At 43.8% G+C, this 24,862-nt stretch overlaps 1 protein-coding gene across 1 annotated transcript; it reads left to right on the plus strand.

Annotated features, from left to right (window-relative positions):
• The first annotated feature begins 13,452 nt into the window (after positions 1-13,452).
• LOC125515706 (23.6 kDa heat shock protein, mitochondrial) lies at positions 13,453-14,523 on the plus strand. Its single transcript, XM_048681217.1, has 2 exons — positions 13,453-13,818; positions 13,907-14,523. The coding sequence occupies exons 1-2, from the start codon at positions 13,545-13,547 to the stop codon at positions 14,290-14,292; spliced, it is 660 nt and encodes a 219-aa protein (XP_048537174.1). The 5' UTR covers positions 13,453-13,544; the 3' UTR covers positions 14,293-14,523.
• Positions 14,524-24,862: the final 10,339 nt, after the last annotated feature.

Below are 24,862 nucleotides of genomic sequence, written 5' to 3' on the forward strand. Positions count from 1 at the left end.
TCCATGCCACTCCATTGTTGAACTTTTCTGAAACATACTAGGTAGAAACATTAGTCCAACAAGAGATATGTTGACATTAATTACCAAAATCACCCAGGGAGCACTTGTGCTTTCACTTTTCTTTCCCACAGGCCCCTCACGACGGCCTGATCATCGATCCTTTCGAAGGATGGATATACCAAGGTGGCAAGCAGCATAGACATGTGGAGGAATCTCTAGGTGGTCTTCTTGACGATCACTCTACCTGTTTTTAGGACCCGCATGCAGCTCCCCCTTGGTCTCGGTATGTTAAATAGCCCTGTTGCTTACCGCACTATTTGTAAAAATACGCTTTGACATATTAATCAAATTATAATGGAACAGTTTGCGGCCCAACTTATGTGGCACTGGCTTACTACTTCATTTTATTTCGTTATTCTTATCGATTGCACCCGTACACTTTGGTATGTTTTAATTCGCCAGGGGCTTCATTGCGCCCCATACTACGGCAACAAAGTTCGAACACTTTTACAGTATAGTTCGGCACCCTGAATTTAGCATTATATGCCTCGGCTCTGAATCATGTCTTTGGTCAATAGTTGGGTTGCCCGGTTCCTGTGCTTGCTACCTTACGTTCCGTCCTATCGGCTAGGGTAGTAAAGGGAGAACTACTGCGATTGTGTTTCTGGTTTATCCGGATTAACACCTCAGTAGAGAAAGCCGAAAACTGACTGTCATGATACGGCGAGAGCTGGTCAGCTATTCGGAGGTTAAAATATTTTGCAATTTTTTCCGCATTATGCGACGGATCGGCCTCCACCCGATCAGGTGTCTACAGCACCCTAGTACGGATTAACAACTACTAACTAGGGGCTGCGCCTACATTTCTATTGTCAAACTCCTATGACTAAGTGAGGGTTACAAAGCCACATAGCCCGATTGCCTGGTTCATTGCGCTAAACACCTCCTTCAAGGACCAAACTCCTGGATCAAGAGTGTTGTTCTAACCCGAACACCCCCGTACTACCTACGTGGGGGTTGAAGCCGATGACTGGCCAACTCTCAGATTTAATAAAACGGCTGCACAGGAGACAAAATTTCAAACAAACAACAAGCATTATATTACATATCAGCTTTGTTGCATATACAGGACGGGATAACATGAATGTCTTCATTCAAAGATAATGTGTTTTGCGCACTGGCCCTCTACAATGCAGGATCCCTTCAAGACATCATCAAAATACCACTCGGGCATGCGGTGCTCCTTGCTCACAGGCGGTCCCTCAGTCGCGAGCTTGACGGCATCCATCTTCGCCCACTGCACCTTGACACAGGCGAAGGCCATCCGCGCACCTTCGATGCACACCGACCGCTTGATGCAATCAAGCCGAGGGCAGGCATCGACTAGCCGCTTCACAAGCCCAAAGTAGCTGTTGGGTATGGGTTCGGCAGGCCACCGACGGATTATCAAATCCTTCATGGCCGTTTTGGCCACCCTATGCAGTTCGGTCAGCTGCTTCAGCTGATCGCTAAAGGGCACCAGATGCTTTGGCGCAAGGTATTGCGACCAGAAAAACTTCTCCGTTGAGCTCCCCACTTTGGCTCGGAAGAACTCCGCAGCATCAGTCACACTGCGCGGTAGATCCACAAACGCTCCTGGAGAACTCCAAATCCGGGTCAGTAAGAGGTACCTTTTCTTCACATATTTGCTCTGCATAATCAAGGCCTTCCCCGCCGCGATTTTCCTGGCCTCCTGGATTTCCTAGAGGGTGCCCTAGGCTTCAACCTGGGCCTCTTGTGCGCTTTGGTGGGCCTTAGCAAGTTCGGACTCCTGGTCCGCAATCTTGCGATCCAAGGACTCACATTTCTTTACGGCGTCCTGAAGCTCCTGCTGGACTTCCCCGCCCCTTGCCTCGTGTTTTTCGTGGGCGGCTTGTTCATTTGCCGCTCTCTTTTGGGCTTCGGACAGCGCGCTCTTGAGGGTCTCCACCTCGGTCACAGCTCCTGCGAAATATCATGATAAAATGATCAACACAAACAATTCATATCTTTCTAGATCTTAATAGGCCATTGCATACCTTGCTTTTCCTCCAGTTGTTTTTGGCCGAGCTCTTCCTCGGCCCGCTCCAAACTTTGCTTCAGTTTGGAGACTTCGGCAGAATGGGAGGTCGCAGCCAGCATCGACGCCTTCTTATTCACATAAACATGTATGGTTAGTCTCCTGCGAAAATTATTTGATCCTCTGTCCGGCTTCTCTTTTCGAGCACCGGACAGAGTCTCAGGGGCTACTGTCTATACTATGACATCCTTTCTGCATAATTACATCGCATACCTCAAAGCCTATTAGAAGGCTGGTGCAGGCTTCGGTCAGTCCCCTGTTAACAGACCGAACCCTCTCAACCACCATACCCATAAGGATACGGTGTTCCTCAACAATGGAAGCACTTTGAAGCGCTTCCAGTAGAGTATCCGGTGCCTCTGGATGGACAGAGGTCACCGGTGGAATAGGTGCACCTCCTTCTTTTGAAGGAGGTTGCTTGCCTGATTCCGGAGTCGTATGGGCCTCCGGAATACTATTCGGCTGGGGGCCGAATTGGATATGGCCCCATCGCCAGTCTCCTGGGGGATTTGCTCCCCCATGTGTCCGGCGGCCGAGGTATCACCCTCTAGAGCCACCCTGACGGCCTCCTGTACCTCTCCCTGGCCTAGGCAGGTCCTTTGGGACAACACCTCAGTGTCGTTCGTGGCCTTGGGAGAGGAGGCTGCCGGAAGCGACCCGCTGTCCATCACCTTCAGATCCAGCGAATTCCCCAAAGATGAGGATTGCTGGGGGCGGGCGTGGGCCGGACTGCAGCGCATGATTTGAGATATTAAAACAATGAAGTAAAAGAGTTGGATATATGTGTATATAAGTGCCTTAGAGTACTTACGATTCGGCCAGGGGCTTCTCCCTAGGGCGCCACTTGGAGCTGCTATCAGTGTCCAACGCGGAGTTATCCGCGAGGGAGACCCTCCCCTTCTTGGACGCTTCGGCCTCCAGATCCGTGGAGGTCGTCCTCTTCTTCCTTCCCCCTCAAGGGGAGAGTTGCTTTCTTCCACCTCCTCGTCATCCTTGGTGGCGGGGGAGGAGTGGGTTTTGGCGTCTTCGGACGTCACGTCCGAAGTGCCTTTACGGTGAAGGCCGCTTCTTCCCGCCTGGCCCTTCTTTTGGGCCTTCTTCTCCGGCGCCTCATAGGGCGACAGAACCAGCATCTTCGTCAGAAGTGGGATTGCTGGGTTTTCCGGCAACGGATCCGGACACTGGATCCGCTCCGCCTTCCTTATCCAGCCCTGGAAAGACACATGGGGAAGCTTAGACATCTTCCTTGAATGTACATGTGAAGGTGAAGGGAATATGCCCTAGAGGCAATAATAAAGTTATTATTTATTTTCTTATTTCATAGTCCTTCTCATAAATAAAATTTCAGATCTTAAGTACTTTATTCAAATAGCAAGGAAAACAAAATAAAATGATATTGCAAGGATAACACATATCATGTAAGAAGCAAAAACTTAGGCTCAACCAAAACTGACCGATAGTTGTTGAAGAAGAAAGGTGGGATGCCAACCGAGGCATCCCCAAGCTTAGATGCTTGAGACTTCTTGAAATATTAATTAGGGATGCTTTGGTCATCCCCAAGCTTGAGCTTTTGTGTCTCCTTAATTCCTTTCATATCGCGGTTTTCCCAAATCTTAAAAACTTCATCCACACCAAACTCAACAAGAACTCGTGAGATAAGTTAGTATAAATCCATGCTAAACCTTATCATTCTCTACTGTAGAAAATAACTAAAATTATTATTTAACATTGCCTACTAATTTCCTCTGCATATTTAACACTCCTATCCTCAAATAGAATCATTAAACAAGCAAACATATGCAAACAATGCAAACATAACAGCAATCTGTTTAAACAGGATAGTCTGTAAGGAATGCAAGAGGAATCATACTTCCCTAACTCCAAAAATTCTGAAAAATTACCACACTGTAGATAATTTGTTGTTACTGATGGTGTAAAAATTTCAAGATTTTATCATGTTCTGACTATTCACAAATATTCAAGACATAACAGAAAACTTTCTGTTTTTAAAACAGCAACATATGGACTTGCAAAATAAGTATGGTAAAAGCTATACTTGACCCTTTTATTGAACTAAAAGATGAGAAACATTACTCTAAATAACAGCGAGCAAATCCTAATAAAACAAAATGATGCTCCAAGCAAAACTCATATCATGTGATGAATAAAAATATAGCCTCAAGTAAAGTTACCGATGAACTAAGACGAAAGAGGGGATGTCATCCGGGGCATCCCCAAGCTTGGGCTCTTGGTTGTCCTTGAATATTACCTTGGGGTGCCTTGGGCATCCCCAAGCTTAGGCTCTTGCCACTCCTTATTCTATAGTCCATCGAATCTTTACCCAAAACTTGAAAACTTCACAACACAAAACTCAACAGAAAACTCGTAAGCTCCGTTAGTATAAGAAAGCAAATCACCACTTAGGTACTGTCAGGACAAGATTCATAATTTTTCTCACATGATGCCTACTGTACCATATCATTTCTACAATTTATATTAAGAAATATAAGTCATAGAAACTAGAAAACAAGCAAACTATTCATCGAAAACAAAGTCTGTCAAAAACAGAACAGTCGATAGTAATCTGTAACTCTCGAATACTTCTATAACTCCAAAAATTCTGAAAAATTAGGACAACCTGAGAAATTTGTTCTTTAATATTCTGAAAAAAGAATAAGTATTTTATCGCACTCCTGTTAAAAATGAAAACTAATCTCCTTAATGCAAAAGTTTCTATTTTTCAGCAAGATCAAATCAACTATCACTGTAAGCCATCCCAAAGGTCTTACTTGGCACTTTATTGAAACTTAAAACATGATTAATACAGTAGCATAATCATGAGAACACACAAAAACAGTAGGTATAAATGTTGGGTTGTCTCCAAACAAGCGCTTTTCTTTAATGCCTTTCTAGCTAGGCATGATGATTTCAATGATGCTCACATAAAAGATAGGAATTGAAACATAAAGAGAGCATCAAGAAGAATGTGACTAACACATTTAAGCCTAACCCACTTCCTATGCATAGGGATTTTGTGATCAAACAATTTATGGAAACAAGAATCAACTAGCATAGGAAGACAAAACAAGCATAACTTCAAAACTTTTAACACATAGAGAGGAAAGTTGATATTATTGCAATTCCTACAAGCATATATTCCTCCCTCATAATAATTTTCAGTAGAATCATGAATGAATTCAACAATATAACTATCACATAAAGCATTCTTTTCATGATCTACAAGCATAGAATTTTTATTACTCTCCACATAAGCAAATTTCTTCTCATGAATAGTAGTGGGAGCAAACTCAACAAAATAACTATCATGCGAGGCATAATCCAATTGAAAGTTAAAATTATGATGACAAGTTTCATGGATATCATTATTATTTATAGCATACATGTCATCACAATAATCATCATAGATAGGAGGGATGCTTTCATCATAATAAATTTGCTCATCAAAACTTGGGGGACAAAAAATATCATCTTCATCAAACATAGCATCCCCAAGCTTATGGCTTTGCATATCATTAGCATCATGGATATTCAAAAAAGATGAAGCATATGAGGCAACCTCAATTCCATTTTTTGTAGTTTTTTATAGACTAAACTAGTGATAAAACAAGAAATAAAAAGATTCGATTGCAAGATCTAAAGATATACCTTCAAGCACTCACCTCCCCGGCAACGGCGCCAGAAAAGAGCTTGATGTCTACTACACAACCTTCTTCTTGTAGACGTTGTTGGGCCTCCAAGTGCAGAGGTTTGTAGGACAGTAGCAAATTTCCCTCAAGTGGATAACCTAAGGTTTATCAATCCGTGGGAGGCGTAGGATAAAGATGGTCTTTCTCAAACAACCCTGCAACCAAATAGCAAAGAGTCTCTTGTGTCCCCGACACACCCAATACAATGGTAAATTGTATAGGTGCACTAGTTTGGCGAAGAGATGGTGATACAAGTGCAATATGGATGGTAGATATAGGTTTTTGTAATCTGAAAATATAAAAACAGCAAGGTAACTAATGCTAAAAGTGAGCACAAATGGTATTACAATGCTTCGAAACAATGCCTAGGGTTCATACTTTCACTAGTGCAAGTTCTCTCAACAATAATAACATAATTAGATCATATAACTATCCCTCAACATGCAACAAAGAGTCACTCCAAAGTCACTAATAGTGGAGAACAAACGAAGAGATTATTATAGGGTACGAAACCACCTCAAAGTTATTCTTTTCAATCAATCCATTGGGCTATTCCTATAAGTGTCACAAACAGCCCTAGAGTTCATAGTAAAATAACACCTTAAGACACAAATCAACCAAAACCCTAATGTCACGTAGATACTCCAGTGTCACCTGAAGTATCCACGGGTATGATTATACGATATGCATCACACAATCTCAGATTCATCTATTCAACCAACACAAAGAAATTCAAAGAGTGCCCCCCAGTTTCTACCAGAGAGTCAAGACGAAAACGTGTGCCAAACGCTATGCATAAATTCACAAGGTCACATAACTCGCAAGTTGATCACCAAAACATACATCAAGTGAATCAATAGAATACCCCATTGTAACCATGGGTATCCCACGCAAGACATACATCAAGTGTTCTCAAATCCTTAAAGACTCAATCCGATAAGATAACTTCAAAGGTAAAACTCAATCCATTACAAGAAGGTAGAGGGGGAGAAACATGATAAGATCCAACTATAGTAGCAAAGCTCACGATACATCAAGATCGTGCCAAATCAAGAACACGAGAGAGAGAGAGAGAGATCAAACACATAGCTACTGGTACATACCCTCAGCCCCGAGGGTGAACTACTCCCTCCTCGTCTTGGAGAGCGCCGGAATGATGAAGATGGCCACCCGTGATGATTCCCCTTTCAGCAGGGTGCTGGAACAGGGTCCGATTGGTTTTTGGTGGCTACAGAGGCTTGCGGCGACATAACTCCTGATCTAGGTTATTTTCTGGAGGTTTCTCTATTTATAGGAATTTTGGCGTAGGTCTCACATTAGGGGGGTCTCCGAGTCATCCATGAGATAGGGGGCGAGCCCAGGGGGCGCCCTCCACCCTCGTGGATGGCTTTGGACTCTTCTGGCCCAACTCTTTTACTTTGGGGGCTTCTTTTGGTCCATAAAAATCATCAAAAATTGTCACGTCAATTGGACTCCGTTTGGTATTCCTTTTCTGTAAAACTCAAAATAAGGAAAAAACAGAAACTGGCACTAGGCTCTAGGTTAATAGGTTAGTCCCAAAAATCATATTAAATAGCATATAAAACATCCAAGATGGGTAATATAATAGCATGGAACAATCAAAAATTATAGACACGTTGGAGACATATCATAGACCAAGTCCTCACAAGAAGCAGGTTGCTTTTCATGTGTCGTCCAGTGATGACGAATCTGATGATGATGAACTCACTGAAATCATCGGAGATAGACAGCAGAGGGCCGCTAGAGCCAAAGGAAGTGAAGTGCCTCTTCTTCTGGATCCCAAGTTGATCCTTGAGTACATTGATCTCTGGCACAAGGACCCCAACACATCTATGTCAGACTTCAAGCTCACTCCTGGCCAGAGTCACATGTTGACCGTCTTCATTGGCGAAGAAAAGTGGAAATATGAGAAGGTCAGACAACTGAAGAAAGCTCAATACAAGAAGGAGTGCTTTCTGAAGAAAAACGATGTCAAGATGAAAAAACTGATGAACTTGTTGCTATACAGTCTAATGCCTCCTTTGGTTTGGAGGAATTTCATAGAAATTTTAGAGGATAGGATTTTTATAGGATTTTTTTCTTTAGAGCCCTTTGGTTCATAGGAATAGATTCCTATTCCTACATAGGATTGGTTCCTATCCTCCACATTTCATAGGAAAATAAAAATGAGCCTAGACTCAATGGAAAAATTCCTTTGGTGTCAACCAAATGACATCTCGTTTCCTATTCCTACTCATAGGATTTGAGATACATGCCATCTCATTTCCTACAAAATTCCTATTCCTATGATAATCCTATCCTATGAACCAAAAGAGGCCTAAGATTAAACAACTCAGTGATGAATTCAGCACCTACCATGCAGATTGGCTTGGAGCCAAAGTCATATTTGTGAGACTGGCTAAAGGTTTCACCTCAAATGTTGCTGCCCCAACGCAACATGAATCTCCTCAGGCTGAAGCATCTGCCCAGCCAACTGAAGGTCATGCCAGCACCGCTGATGAAAATTAGGCTGCTGAAGAAACTGAAAGTACCAGGGCTGATGAAGATATCCCAGCCGCTAGTGAAATTGCCACGGCAACCACTAGTGTTGTGCCTGAAGAACAAGCTAGGCCAGGTGAAGCATCTTTCACTCGCCTGAACACATTAACAATGCTAGGACAACTGAATCAGTTGCGCCTGAGGAAAAAGAACCAATTTCCTCTGCTCCTCCTGCACCAACACCATGCCCAGTTCTTCCTTCTGTATCAGAAGCGAAGAAAACCCAAACTGTGGAGCGAGAAACCATGAATAAAAGGAAAGCATCAGCCGCCTCAGAGTCTTCAGTACCAAAGAAGATGAAGACTTTGACAAGCTCTTTTGACAATCCCATTGATGCTATTCCTGTTTCGAGCATGCCATAAAAGGAACTCGTTCCCTTTGGTGAGGATTATCAGATCCCAAGAGGATCTGATGAAGATGTTCCTTCTGCTGCTTCGTCAGAGCAGTTGGACGAAGAAATTGAAGTGGAGGATATCCCTTCAACTTCATTGGTATCATCGCCCATGCCTCAATTCACAGTTGAAGAGGAAGGCGTTGAGGAAATTGATGTAGAAGAAGAAGACATGGACATTGGGTGCTCCACTCCTGTTATGAATGATGACTATTGGGAAAGTTAGGACCCCAATTCTCCATTGTTCACCCCACCGCAACAGATTCCTCAGTCCTCTGCCCAGACTAAAGAAATTCCTATGGGCTTTGAAGAACCTCAAGCTTTTCTTCTCATCATACCTGAAGAAATTCCAGCCACTAGTACTGATGCTCATGCTGTTGAAGAAATGGAGACCCAGGCTGCCACTGAAGATGTTGGCACTGAAATTCCTCAGGCTGCGGCTCCTGAGACTGTGATTCCTGAGGCTGCGAAGACATTGACTGATACTCCTCAGCCCAAGCTGAAGAATCCCTTCTCAAAGAAGCAGAAATTCAAAGCAGATGACTTCTTTCATGAGCATGTATTCTTCACTGACTACACCCCATATGACTCTGCCCGTCTTCGAAGGAAGCGTTTCTGGACAGCAAGTCGGATGAATTTCTATTCTTCTCTACTTTTTGACAAAGACAAGATCTTCGACCATGATCATATTCCTCATGTTGACATGGAATCGCTGCCTTGCTTCACCCCAGCCCTCAGTGTTCCTCATGATGCTGTGCTACTCAACCTCTGCACCGATATCGTTGACTGGAATGAAGAACTAATTCTTCAGTTCTATGCGACGCTGCACATCACCGGCAATGTTGATGTGAATTCTTGGGTGTTGGACTGGATGACAGAAAACACACACTTCAAAGCACCAGCCTCTGAACCGCTTCATGCGCTGCCTGTCAGTCCTCCCCTTGAAGGTGCCTAGCTCATCTACCATGAACTTGAGCTATCTGATCATTACATGCAAGTATTGATGAAGCCGCTGAAGCCTGGTCAAGCCCCCAGAACCAATTTCCTCGTGAAGGAATTGCTATATGTGCCGAGGACTATCTATCGCATTCTAACCAAGACCCCGAGTCCTATCAAAGGCCACGATTCTAATGAAGAAGAAGTCGTTGGCATCATGAAGAATTTTCTATTCAACATCATTCATGGTGTTCGAATCAACTACCATGATTTCTTCATGAGGACTCTAGCCAATGTTGCACTGTCACCTTTTGAGTTGAAGCCTTACGCTCCTTGGATTATGAGATTCCTCAAATCAAGGTCTTCAATCAATTACAAGGCAGACTTTCAGAATCATCTCAGCTACTTGCCACCCATTAAAGTCTTCAAACGGTCTATTTCCTCATTTGATGAGAAGGGCAAGTCTTCTATTATCGATGAAGGCATTCGTCCTTTGGATAGATAGTTTCGTAAAGCTGCATCCTACTCCATCAATGATGACTCTGCCACTCATAACTCTGCCACCAATGCTTCAAAGAAAAATCCCCAAGGCACGGCTCCAAGGGTGCTGACTGATCGTGAGCTTCTCCTCAGTCTTCACCAAATGGTCGATCGCAACCATAAATGGGTCAAGCGCCAGTTTGGTTCAATTCTTCAGAACATGACCATCACTCAGAATTCACTGAAGAAGAACCATTACTACCTCCATGAAGTATTTGATCGCACCTGGGCTGTACTATCTCATCTCTACGGTGAAGATGACCTCAAGAAGATGGGCTTCAAGCAGGACTTTGACTGGTGTCAGCCACCTTCAAAGAAATTCAAGAAGGTCAAAGTTCCTCACTTGGTGGCCAGCTCTTATTCCTCATCGCGTGAAACTAATGAAAATGAAGACTTGGACGACACTGTGGCAGGCCCTACTTCAACAACCGACCCAAACAACGCTGGCGCTCCTCCATCGACTTCATGATGATATTCTTCAGGGGCGTTAGTCCTCACTTTTCGTCCCTTTTGATCATTCGATGACAAAGGAGGAGAAATTTGAGTTAGTCTCCAAGCGGGTCTATCTACATGGGCGTTTTTTTGCTAAGTTACAACTCTCGTTCTTCTGAAAACTTTGTTGGATCGAGTTGTAATCTTAACTTCGATGGTGGTCTGATACTTTCGCTATGTTCTTCTGCATGTTGTTTCCTCATGTACGATGATGCACACATGCTGAATTACATCAGTCACCATATTTCATCATGCATTTCAAATTCTTCATATTATATGTTAAATGCGTGTATGAATTACAAGATATAGGGGGATCTCCATGATACTACTCTTCAATGTGCATTGCTTCTCAAAAGCAAATTCCTCACACATGCACATCTTTAGGGGGAGTTTTTCTATATTTTGCAATCAAATTCCTGAATATTAGTATTTACACTTCATATGTTTATCCCCATTGAAAACTTAACCTATATTATTATCAATCACCAAAAATGGGGAGATTGTAAGTGCATCTAGTGCCCCTTAGTGATTTTGGTGTATTGAAGACTTATAAGTTAAGGGACTAATGTGTTTGTGAGTGTACAAAGGTCTATAAGTCTATGAGGAGTTTGATATTTACAGAGAAAGTCGACCCCTAAAAATGAATGTCTTCAACTGAAGATTTTGGTTTTCTGAAGACTTTGAAAGTGAAGAAATTGATGTGATCCTGAAGACTTGGTATTGATGCGAGGAACATGAAGCGTGAAGACTTTTGTTTTCGTAGTTTCATTTTCTCTTTCTTGAGTCATAGGAAACACCGTATTGTTAAAAGGGGTCGAGGTAAAACTAAGAAAAAGTTTCCAAGTGATGCTCATCTCAAAATCCTACACCTACCAATCCTTTCGAGTGAAACCATTCGAAATCTCATATAGTCCAGTCAATTTCTTCAGTGATAGAGACGAAGATCTTCTGTTCTCTGAGGAATTTATTCTGACTAAGGAGTTAGGAATTCACCAGTGCGGATTGCCTACAAGTGAGGAACATGATAGCCCCGAGGAACTTGATAGCCAAATTTTCGACCGTTGTTGTGCTGCTTGCCAGCTGTCTCAAAATATCCACCCACCTAACGGTCATATCATTGAAAGGCATTTATGCCTTGTCATGTCGGGCTGCTCCCTAGGCTATAAATAGCCACCCCCTATAACCACTAGTTGGTTGGCTACTCCGCGAGAAACTGACACTTGTCATTGAGAGCATTTCATCCTTCAAGGACTTTGAGCGAAATCATCAAGTGAGGAAAACCCAAAACCCCAAACCAAACACCTACAAACCCAAAGTGATTGAGCATCACTGAAGAGATTGTTCCTGTGTGGAACCGACATTTATTACCTTTAAGGACTATGCATCCTCCAGACGGTTAGGTGTCATGGTCTAGAGCATCCAAAAGAAAATTATGGATCGCCGGGTGACCAAGTTTGTGAAGGTTTGGAAGTCACCTGAAGACTTACCACGAGTGATTGGGCGAGGTCCGTGTGACATTAGCTCAAGGAGAGTACGGTAAGAACTGTGTGTCCTCAGATTTAAATACCTAACCGCTCCAACCAGACGTACAACTGTCACAACAGTTGGAACTGGTCTACCAAATCATTATCTTCACCGAGCTAACTGTTTTATTTCTTCAACCCTTTCATTTCCTCATTACCGTGTTGTGTACTTGATCGCTATTGTTTGAAAACTTTGACTGAAGACTTTCTCAATTTTCTCAGTTTAATTTTTTCAGTCAGTTTGTCTTCAGCCTGCTTATCATGTGTTTACGCTTTCTGTACTCTGTGCTTGTTTTCATTTCATCATGATGATTGTGCCTTTGTTCTGTTATGTTTGCACCTGAATACTTATTCCGCTGCTAGTCGTTCGTGACTTAGGAATTTCTTCACCCTGAAATTCCTCAGTGACGAATTTGTAAAAATCGCCTATTCACCCTCCCTCTAGTCGACTTGATGCATTTTCATAACTATATCGAAATCCTGCTTGAAATCAATATTTAATTTTGAATGGAAACAATGAGGCGGCGATTGATATCGAACTAAAGTCTGTTTATGACAAGTGAAACACACATGTCTTTTATGTGCAATAAAAAAAGTCTTTATGCACATAGCCAATGCGGCCATATGAAATACTTCCTTCATAAAGAAGAATATGGACGAGGATTTGAGGCTCTCAGGTGCCACACACCCCTATACGAATATAGCACTAAAAACATATTAGAAAATTTAAAAAAAAATCAGAAATTTCGGAATATCCAACCTGGGAGTCCATTGTATATCCGTGTTCAGTTTTGTGAGGAATGGGTGCTCGAGGTAATGTAATAAAAAAGAAAAAAATTGTTATGTTTAGAAAAAAAATTGGATATACTATATGTCAAACCGTAATTCCTGTGCCGCGGATACCGCAGGCATCCATTTCCCACGAAAATGAACACATGTGTACAATGAATACTTATTTTTGATATCCAAAAATTCAGATTTTTTTTAAAATTTCTTATTTTTAATACTATTTTTATATACGAGTGCGTGCACCCGGGTGCTTCAATGCATTTCCCATCGTTTAGATCACTGCGCTCCATATTCATAGGGCGACTTCGCTAGAGCAACTGCTCTAGTTGCTACGAGAAGGTTTCGGAAGTGTTCGGTTCTTTCCAGAGTTCCAGATGCATCTCCTTGCTTCTCTTGTGTGTTGCCGCTTTATAATGCAACCCGTCTCCGTGTGTTCAAGCAGAGCGACCAAAGAGCAAAGTGACGAAGAGCACACTGCAACTCACCGAGCAGAGTTTGTTACAGGACACATGGCTTTAGCTCGCCTGTGCCTCAAGAAGGCCCTCGCCGGCCGCGCGGCAGCTATGGCGAGGCCAGCGTCAGCCAGTTCTCACGGAGGAATGGACCTCCGGTCCCTCTTCTCCTCCGCGGCAGCTGACAGCGCCGCGACCAGGGCTCCCCTGGAAGGAGAGACGAACCGCCGGGAGGTCGCCGTGGCGGACCGTTCCAGCTCTGCCACTGCTCCCGGGGGCCGTTGGCCTTGGAGAGACCTTCGGGACTTCGCGCCATTCCGCCTCGTCAACGGTACATAGCGGCTACTCCCTCCGTACTTCTTTCCAGACTGTCGCGCACGCCGTCCCGCCGGCGGTTGTTGACGTAGGTGTACATGCAGGGCTTGGGAGCGCGCTGTCGCACGTCGCGGAGACCCTGAGCCGGCCGCTGGAGCGGTGGCGGCCGCTGTTCGGGAAGGTGCGGGAGGACGAGGAGCGGTACAGGCTGCGGTTCGAGGTGCCGGGGCTGGGGAAGGACGACGTGCGGGTCACGGTGGAGGACGGCGCGCTGGTCATCCGGGGCGAGAAGAGGGTGGAGGATGAGCACGGTGGCGACGGCGAATGGTGGTCGACGAGCAGCTACGGGTGCTACCACGCGAGCCTGCTGCTCCCGGAGGACGCGCGGGTGGACGGGATCGCGGCGGAGGTGAAGGACGGCGTGCTGTACGTGACGGTGCCGCGCGTGCCCGGGAGCCAGAGGAGCGTCACTGAGGTGAAGGTGCAGTGAGAACGTCCGTCAGTCACCGCATAGTGTATCGGCTGCGCGCACTGCTGTGTTGTGCATGCGTGGACACTTGTCTTTGTTTGTCTGCGTGGATTGTGTACGTGTGCACGTATGCTCTTTTCCTTTTCTATTGTAATAAATGATCGATCCGACTTTATTTCGTGCCTAGACCACATGATGTAAATGATGTAAGGGCATCTTCAACAGTAACCCAATTTTCCTTTTATAGATCAAGGACCAGTTCGTAAACACGGATATCAAAATCTCTCGGCTGCATGCAAATGGGGCTTCAAGTTTGGCGACTAGCTGGAATCATATCAACCACAATGCAGTCGGTTCCTGACGAGGAAACGCCTATAGGGTTGGCCCACAACTACGTTTAGCCTAGTTAAAGGCTCGGACCCATTTATTATTAGATGCATTAAAACAAAGCATGTTAGAAAGCCTCTCACGTTATCAACAATTTTGATCGTTAGATCATTTTTGACCGTCCAATGAACCTCTTCCTTGTTAGGTCGCGCGTCTGAATCATTTTGGACCGTCCGATGGACCTCTTCCTCCCGTGTGGGCCGCTACTCTAGAAACAAATTTCGAGGCTTCTCATTCGATCCCAAATAGACAATCGTGATGTTGACACCGCACAGGCCCCTCCCCGATCTCTTGACCTAGGGTGAAACCTATGCGCGCCGTCACTACTGCCATCGCCGCAACTACTGTCATCGTCGCTGTCGAGAGAGAGAGAGGGAGGGAGGGAGACGCCACTACTGTCGTCGCCGTTGCCGAGAGAGAGAGAGGGAGGAAGGGAGAGGGAGAGGGAGAGAGAGACGAGGGTGGTTGATGGTAACAACGGTGACGGGCAAACGAGCTTGCGAAACTCAAGCGTCGGTGGTTGGGCCAGGCTGGGGACTTCATCCGTAAGCGCACCTGCGCTACCGATGATGACAACTCAACCGAGGTCCTCTTGATGGATCCCCGCTCTAGGGTTTTCGTCGCCGCGCTGCTGGTGGTAGGGCAGCCGCCAGCCGCCATGGTAGGGAAGTGTCTCTTCGTTTTGTTGGGAAATCTCAACCGGGTTGTCTCCTTTTCCATTTTTGTTTTTTCATCAGTACTAATTTCTATATTTCTTGGTGGGATGGCGACGTTGCCAAATCCCTAGCACTCACCACAGCACGGCGGCGGCTACCTGCACCACTTCACCGTTCATTGTAATGAAAGCATGATGTGATGAACTTCTTCTAGAGGCTTAGAGGTGAAGCCCGAGGAGGAAGGGAGGGATGCATTGTCACGCTCGATCTTGACATCTTGTACTGACAGTTTGACATAGTGATGGGCGACAGTGGGAAGCCTACTGGAATCAACTTTTGAGATTCGATCCCCTCTACTTCCTTAACATAGTTCAAATGATACACACTATGCTTAGTATTTCGTTTCCAAGGAATAAGATTTGGACTGTTTTCCTGCAAAAAAGTCCGCAATATAAATATATGGATGATGACGCTTTGATTAGTGGCCCGTGCGCTGATCACCCGACAAGCGGGGCGTCGGCTGGGTTTGCTCAAGCAAACTCTCTTCCTGATTAACTTTTTATGTCTCATGTTTCTTTTGTCTATCCAAACTTTGATTCCATTACGGTGTACATGGCATGTGTTTGATGCAATGCACAAGAGGAATCATTGGGCTCAACGGTCTTTATTTTCTATGTACAAGGAGCTAAGGAGTACATCATGGACTCACTACAGCATATGCCATTAGTCTCCGTAGTCCATTGCTGTAACTAATGTTCATATCAATTTACCATATGGAATATTAAAGTTTCACTCCACATCAAGATCTTTATGTGGTTCGTCCATAAAGAAGTCATCTTGACCAAAGATCATTTGATGAAAAGGAATTAGGTTGGTAATCCCAGGTGCTGTTCTTGTGATCAAAACGAAATGATTAAACACCTCTTTCTCGAGTGTCCACTTGCAAAATTGTTATGGCGATCTATCCACATAGATTTTAACATCCAACCTCCAATGAGCATGAACACGTTATTTGTAACGTGGCTTAATGAAGTAGACATACACATAGCTAAACATATTCGGATAGGGATATGTGCTTTATTATGAGCTATATGGAACACTACAAATGATATGATTTTTAATGGTACAACATTCACCAATTTTTCGCAGGTTATCCAGAGCTACAGCATGGATTCGTATGTGGTCGTTACTCATGCGGACTACAGGGGGTCTATGGTTTTTGGGTGCAACCGCTGGGGGACGGTAGTATGGGCTATCTTCAGCCGATTTGGATGGCGAGTTAATAATAGGCTAGATGTGTAGGCATCGTAGCATGTTCTTTATCGTCGGATGTGGCGCTTTATTACCAGATTTTGAGCTTCCTTGGATGTTAAGACTCTGCTTTGATTTCTAATAATATGGCTACATGCATCGACTGATGTAGAAGCCGAAGGTATTCCTTCTTTTCAAAAAATAAATAAATAATTATGTTACAGGTAAATATGTGTTGGCTCAAGATTCATCAGAGTTATTCACTTCTTAACATGTGGACCACTCCCCGATCTCTTGACCTAAGGTGAAACCTATGCGCCGCCACTACTGCCATCGCCGCCACTACTGTCGTCGCCGCTGCAGAGAGAGAGAGAGAGAGAGAGAGAGAGAGAGACGAGGGTGGCTGATGGCAACATCGGCGATGGGCAAACGAGGTTGCGAAACCCAAGCGGAGGTGGTCGGGCCAAGCCGGGGACTTCATCCGTAAGCGCGCCTGCGCTACCGACGATGATGGCTCAACTAAGGTCCTCTTGATGGATCCCCACGCCAGGGTGTTTGTCGGCGCGCTGGTGGTGGTAGGGCAGTCGTCAACCACCATGGTAGGGAAGTATCTCTTCATTTTGCTGGGGAACCTCAACCTGGTTGCCTCCTTCTCCATCTTTCTTTTTTCACCAGGACTAATTTCTATGTTTCTTGGTGGGTCGGCGAGGTTGTAAAATCCCTAGCACTCACCACAGCACGACGGCGGCTACCTGCACCACCTGGTCGTTCATTGTTATGGAAGCATGATGTGATGAGCTTCTCCTAGCGGCTTAGAGGCGAAGCCAGGGGAGGAAGGGTGGGATGCATTGTCATGCTCGATCTTGACATCTTATATTGACAGTTTGACACAGTGCTGGGTGATAGTGGGAAGCCTACTGGAATCAACTTTTGATGTTCGATCCCCTCTACATCTTTAACATTGTTCAAATGATACACACTATGCTTAGTATTTTGTTTCCTAGGAATAAGGTCTGAAATATTTTCCTGCAAAAAAGGTTCGCAATATAAATATATGGATGGTGACTCTTTGATTAGTGGCCCGTGCGCTGATCACCCGGCAAGCCGGGCGCCAGGTGGGTTTGCTCAAGCGAACTCTCTTCCTGATTAACTTTTTGTGTCTCATGTTTCTTTTGTCTATCCAGACTTTGATTTCCATTACGGTGTACATGCCATGTGTTTGGTGCAATGCACAAGAGGAATCATTGGGCTCAACTGTCTTTATTTTCTATGTACGAGGAGCCAAGGAGTACATCATGGACTCACTACAGCAGATGCCATTAACCTCAGTAGTCCATTGCTGTAACTGATGTTCATATTAATTTACCATATGGAAGATTAAAGTTTCACTCCGCATCAAGATCTTTATGTGGTTCGTCCATAAAGAAGTCATCTTGACCAAACATAATTTGATGAAAGAGAATTGGGTTGGTAACCCCAGGTGTTGTTTTTGTGATCAAAACGAAACGATTAAACACCTCTTTCTCGAGTGTCCACACTACAAAAAAAATACACTTTCGTGATGATACGTGTTTGTCACAGTAGGTCGTGTTTTTTTATCATGCATGTACATCCATGACGATTTTATGACAAAATCAAGATAGTCATATCTGTGCTATCATAGAAGTGTTCCATGACATTACCAAAATTATCATCACGGAAGTGTCCACTTCCATGACGATAAATCGCGCGTCACAGAAGTGCTTTCGTCAAGGGTGACCGTCACGTGGCATCCACCGTAACGGAACGCTGTTAAGCTATCAGGTCCGGTTTTGGATCCGATAACCCACTAACAGCCCCGACCAATGTGGATTTTCTACGTGTAAAATCATCATTGGCTAGAGGAAACACGTGTCGGCTCACCGTTGGGACAGATGTCATCCACTCATTGGACCGAAGGCACCTATGATACGTCAACACGTGGCACGGTCGAACAGAGGCCCATTCCTGTGAAAAGGCCGACCCGTTTGACTTGGTCAAAAGGTGGTGGGCCATCCCACGAAAAGCCTGTTAACGGCCTATTCGCATATAGCCCATTTATAGCCCGCTAACCCAGGGCCCGTTATGACCTATCCGAATTAGGCCCAATAGCGTCATCTGGGCCGTCCAATATGATTCCAGCCCATTTTAAGTTCCGCCCCATGTATGGCCCATGATGTCTTTTGACCCATATGAGGCCCTTTGTAACTCTTGGCCCATTAACGACCTGTGGTGAAACTGGCCCGTAATGAATAGTGTATCACTTTATACCCATTAACGGCCCATTAATCCATTGGGTCGTTTGCAGCCCATGTTATCTTTCGGCCTTCTCAGGGCCCATTTATTCTTGGCTCATTTCTAGCATTTGGTTACTTACGGCCCGTTACTGCCATTTTCTACTTGTGGGCCAAATTCAGCCCATGGTTACAGTCGGGCCGTTTGCGGACCGTTAATACGTTGGGCCATTTTCATAGCGTCATCAAATACGGCCTATTAACGACGGCCCGTTATGGTCGGCCCATGAACGGACGACTCCAACTCTAGCCCGTTTACGGTCATAATGCAGTCTGTTTTTGGCCCATGTTTGGCCAATCGATCATACGGCCCGTATAAGGCCCATTGATGATACGGCCCGTATAAGGCCCATTGATGATACGGTCCGTAGAAGGCCCATTGTTTTTATGGCCCGTAGAAGGCCCATTGTTTCAACGGACCGTAGAAGGCCCATTGTTTCTACGGCCCGTAGGAGGTCTAGTGTCACTATAGTAAATATGTAGCCCATGGCCTGTTAAAGGCGGGAAACTACTATAGGTTTAGACCTGCTAATGGCCCAAGATGATTATAGGCCCACGTTTTGGCCCATATGAGTAACGAGCCGGCCTGAAGACCGATAACACTGAGATCCACTGAACCTTCCGGACTAAATTACATCATACCGACCAAAGAATAAACCTAGACTATACAATAAAGAAATTACAGCATATTACATCCACTGGGAATCAAAGTTCGCTACCGGTGATAATAAAGCGCAACATGACCACGGATTACATACACTGGGCATCAAAGGTCGCCACCAGTGCATATAAACGCGCCGACAAAAGAATATACAAAACCGAGAGTACTTCAGAAGGCACTAGACCTGGCAAGGTCGGGCCCCGCAAGCAGCCGAACAAGCTGGTGAGACCTCAGTTGTGTCAACGATAGATGCTTCATCCCTAGTTGTATGGCACCATAGTGCGCAAGGCAGTCCTGTGACATATTCATTACATCTTTGACTTCAAATCGGAGCTGAGCTAAAGCAAGCCTTTCCGCTTTAAGTTAAGACTGAAGAAGTCGAACTGATTGAGGCAGCGACTACACAGAGGTTGTCTCACACCTGCTGGTGAGTAGCTTCAACTCACTGTCTTCATCAAGACAGGACCTTGGGGTCATCTCGCTGTCCTCAAGATGGTTTGGCTCACTATTGATGACCCACAAGTATAGGGGATCTATCGTAGTCCTTTCGATAAGTAAGAGTGTCGAACCCAACAAGGAGTAGAAGGAAATGATAAGCGGTTTCCAGCAAGGTATTCTCTGCAAGTACTGAAATAAGTGGTAACAGATAATTTTATGATAAGATAATTGTAACGAGCAACAAGTAACAAAAGTAAATAAAGTGCAGCAAGGTGGCCCAATCCTTTTTGTAGCAAAGGACAAGCCTGGACAAACTCTTATATAATGTAAAGCGCTCCCGAGGACACATGGGAATATCGTCAAGCTAGTTTTCATCACGCTCATATGATTCGCGTTCGGTACTTTGATAATTTGGTATGTGGGTGGACCGGTGCTTGGGTGCTGCCCTTACTTCGACAAACATCCCGCTTATGATTAACCTCTATTGCAAGCATCCGCAAATACAACAAAATTATTAAGGTAAACCTAACCATAGCATGAAACATATGGATCCAATTCAGCCCCTTACGAAGCAACGCATAAACTAGGGTTTAAGCTTATGTCACTCTAGCAACCCATCATCTACTTATTACTTCCCAATGCCTTCCTCTAGGCCCAAACAATGGTGAAATGTCATGTAGTCGACGTTCACATAACACCACTAGAGGAGAGACAACATACATCTCATCAAAATATCGAACGAATACCACATTCACATGACTACTAATAGCAAGACTTCTCCCATGTCCTCAGGAACAAAAGTAACTACTCACAAAGCATAAACATGTTCATAATCAGAGGGGTATTAATGTGCATATAGGATATGAACATATGATCTTCCACCAATTAAACCAACTAGCATCAACTACAAGGAGTAATTAACACTACTAGGAACCTACTAGCACCAATCCCGGACTTGGAGACAAGAATTGGATACAAGAGATGAACTAGGGTTTTGAGATGAGATGGTGCTGATGAAGATGTTGATGGAGATTGCCCTCTCCCGATGAGAGGAGCGTTGGTGATGATGACGGCGATGATTTCCCTCTCTGGGAGGGGAGTTTCCCCGCCAGAACAGCCCCGCCAGAACCCTAGATTGGCTGCGCCAAGGTTCCGCCTCGTGGCGGCGGAGTTTCGTCCGAGAAGATGGCTTATGATTTTTTTCCCATCGAAAGAGTCCATATAGCAGAAGATGGTCAGTGGAGGGCCACCAGAGGGCCCACGAGGTAGGGGGCGCACCCAGGGGGTAGGGCGCGCCCCCACCCTCGTGGGCAGGGTGTGGCCCCCTGGTGAAGTTCTTGCACTCAATGTTTTTTATAAATTTGGAAAACATCATCCGTGAAGTTTCAGGACTTTTGGACCTATGCAGAATAGGTCTCTAATATTTGCTCCTTTTCCAGCCAGAATCCCAGCTGCCGACATTCTCCCTCTTTATGTGAACCTTGTAAAATAAGAGAGAATAGGCATAATTATTGTGACATAATGTGTAATAACAGCCCATAATGCAATAAATATTGATATAAAAGCATTATGCAAAATGGACGTATCAACTCCCCCAAGCTTAGACCTCGCTTGTCCTCAAGCGAAAAGCTGAAATCGAAAAATATGTCCACATGTTTAGAGATGAAGGTGTTGATAAAAATAAAATACGGACATGAGGGCATGATGATCATTCTTAGAACAGCAACTTATATAATTCTTGTCATATGATTTCTTATGCTAGAGTAATAATTCAATCACAATATCAAGTATGAATCGTAAACTTCATTGAAAACTAACAAACTATAATCTCAGTCATTGAAGCAATTGCAATTTATCGTAACATAGGAAAGAGTCAATGTATAAGAGCCTTTCAGCAATTCCACATACTCAACTATCATATAATCTTTCACAATTGCTGACACTCATGCAATATTTATGTTTATGGAGTTTTAATCGGACACAGAGAAAGATAGGGGCTTATAGTTTTTGCCTCCCAACGTTTTACCTCAAGGGTAATGTCAACAGTAATAGTTCATGAAAACCAACATCTAATTAGCCATATATACCGGGATCTTTCCAACATATTGTGCTTGCCAAAGGATAAAATGTGAAAAGGAAGGGTGAAGATCACCATGACTCTTTTGCAGTATAGGAGATAAAAGTAAAAGATAGGCCCTTCGCAGAGGGAAGCAGAGGTTGTCATGCGCTTTTATGGTTGGATGCACAAAATCCTAATGGGAAAGAACGTCACTTTATATTGCCACTTGTGATATGGACCTTTATTATGTAGTCTGTTGCTTTTATTACTTCCATATCACACGATTGTATAAAGCTTATTTCTTCCACACCAATCAATCATACATATTTAGAGAGCAAATGTTTTTTTCTTGCACCGATGACAACTTACTTGACGGATCTTACTCAATCCAGAGGTAGGTATGGTGGACTCTCATGGCAAAACTGGTTTAAGGGTATTTGGAAGCACAAGTAGTATCTCTACTTGGTGCAATGAATTTGGCTAGCATGAGGGGGAAAGGCAAGCTCAACATGTTGGAGGATCCAAGATAATATAATTTATCTTAGATGTAAGAAAACATAACCTATGATGTTGTCTTTCTTGTCCAATGTCAACTCTTTAGCATGTCATATTTTAATGGGTGCTCACAATCATAAAAGATGTCCAAGATAGTATATTTATATGTGAAGACCTCTCTTTCTTTATTACTTCCTATTAATTGCAACGATGACCAAAACTATGTTTGTAAACCCTCAATAACTTTTATTCATCATACTCTTTCTATGTGAGCTCCTTACTCTCCATAAGAGTCACATGATCTCTTTTGTTTCTTTTTATTTCTTTCTCTTTTCCTTTATTCACTTGGGATCATGGCAAAAATAATCAAGCCCTTGACTCAACACTAATATTTATTATATAGCTCACGGACTCGATTACATAGAAGGATAATAAAGCAAAACTCACAACTAGATCATACTAAGAACTTTGATTCTACCAGATCAAGATATTACTAAAAGGATCGAACTAAGAAAAACGGTAAAGATAAGGGTGATGGTGGTACGATACCGGGGCACTCCCCCAAGCTTGGCGGTTGCCAAGTGGAGTGCCCATACCAGATACTCAATTCTTCTTTGTTGGAGAAGAAGGTGGAGTTGTTGATGATGGATAGTCGCACATCGTGCGTAGGAGGTCTTCTAGCTTGCGGATAATGCCCTTGAGTGCGATGATATGCTCCTTCAACAAAATATTTTCACGTGTGAGATACTTATTTTGTATACGAGCCAACTCAATCATCTTGAAAGCTTCAATTTCTGTTGGGGTAAGAAGATTGTGATCCAGTTGAAGGGTGTCTTCTGTTGCTGGAACTTGGTCCTCCATGGCCTTCTTGATCCCTTCATCCTTGTTGATCTCCATAGGTTCTTCTCTCTTCAGCTCTATCTTCATTAGCCAAGTATCGTTGCCCTCATGGTTGGAGGAGGAGGGAGACGACATAGTGGCTGGCCTTGACAACCCTGACAGAAAACAGCTCGAAACAAAAACAAGAGGATTTTGCGTGATACAGGAGTCAAAACCCCCGGGAGGTTATATAATGAATTTTTACCGACCAAAATACGTGTTCTGTAAGAAAACGGAGTCCGGAGAGCACACGAGGTGCCCACGAGGTAGGGGGCGCGCCCAGGGGGTAGGGCGCGCCCTCCACCCTCGTGGAGCCCTCGTGTCCTTTCCGGACTGCTGCTTATTTTTCTATTTTTCTAAATATTCCAAAACGGAGAAATATTGCCTTAAAAACTGTTTTGGAGTCGGTTTACTTATCGTACCACATACCTATTCCTTTTCGGAGTCTGAAATGCTCCGGAAAGTGTCCCTATGTACTCCTTAGGGGTTATGGTTTCAATAACATTGGTTTCAACATTTATGGGATTACCTAAGATATAATGTTTGATTCTTTGACCATTTACCACCTTTGGATTCGTGCCTTCGAAGTTGTTGATGTTTATGGCACCGGAACGGTAGACCTCTTCGATAACGTAAGGACCTTCCCATTTAGAGAGAAGTTTTCCTGCAAAAAATCTTAAACGAGAGTTGTATAGCAATACATAATCACCTACATTAAACTCACGCTTTTGTACTCTTTTATCATGCCACCTTTTAACTTTTTCTTTAAACAACTTGGCATTTTCGTAGGCTTGGGTTCTCCATTCATCAAGTGAATTAATATCAAATAACCTCTTCTCACCAGCAAGTTTAAAATCATAATTTAATTCTTTAATAGCCCAATAAGCCTTGTGTTCTAGTTTGAGAGGTAAGTTACATGCTTTTCCATAGACCATTTTATACGGACACATACCCATAGGATTTTTATATGCAGTTCTATAGGCCCATAATGCATCATCAAGTTTCTTGGACCAATTCTTTCTGGACCTATTAACAGTCTTTTGCAAAATTAACTTGAGTTCTCTATTACTCAATTCTACTTGACCACTAGACTGAGGGTGATAAGGGGATGCAATTCTATGATTAACATCATATTTAGCAAGCATTTTACTATTTAGCAAGCATTTTACGGAAAGCACCATGAATAAAATGTGAACCACCATCAGTCATTAAATATCTAGGGACTCCAAACCTTGGAAAGATAACTTCTTTAAGCATTTTAATAGAAGTGTTATGATCAGCACTGCTAGTTGGAATAGCTTCTACCCACTTAGTAACGTAATCAACAATAACTAAAATATGTGTATAACCATTACAGGAAGGAAAAGGTCCCATATAGTCAAAGCCCCAAACATCAAATGGTTCAATAACAAGTGAATAATTCATAGGCATTTCTTGACGTCTACTAATATTA

Source organism: Triticum urartu, chromosome 6 (genome assembly GCF_003073215.2).
Source record: "Triticum urartu cultivar G1812 chromosome 6, Tu2.1, whole genome shotgun sequence".
NCBI lineage: Eukaryota > Viridiplantae > Streptophyta > Magnoliopsida > Poales > Poaceae > Triticum > Triticum urartu.

Coding starts and splice junctions, on each gene's coding strand:
- LOC125515706 (XM_048681217.1), top strand. CDS start 13,545: ATGGCTTTAGCTCGCCTGTGCCTCAAGAAGGCCCTCGCCGGCCGCGCG. Junction 13,819..13,906: donor GCCATTCCGCCTCGTCAACG/GTACATAGCGGC, acceptor GTGTACATGCAG/GGCTTGGGAGCGCGCTGTCG.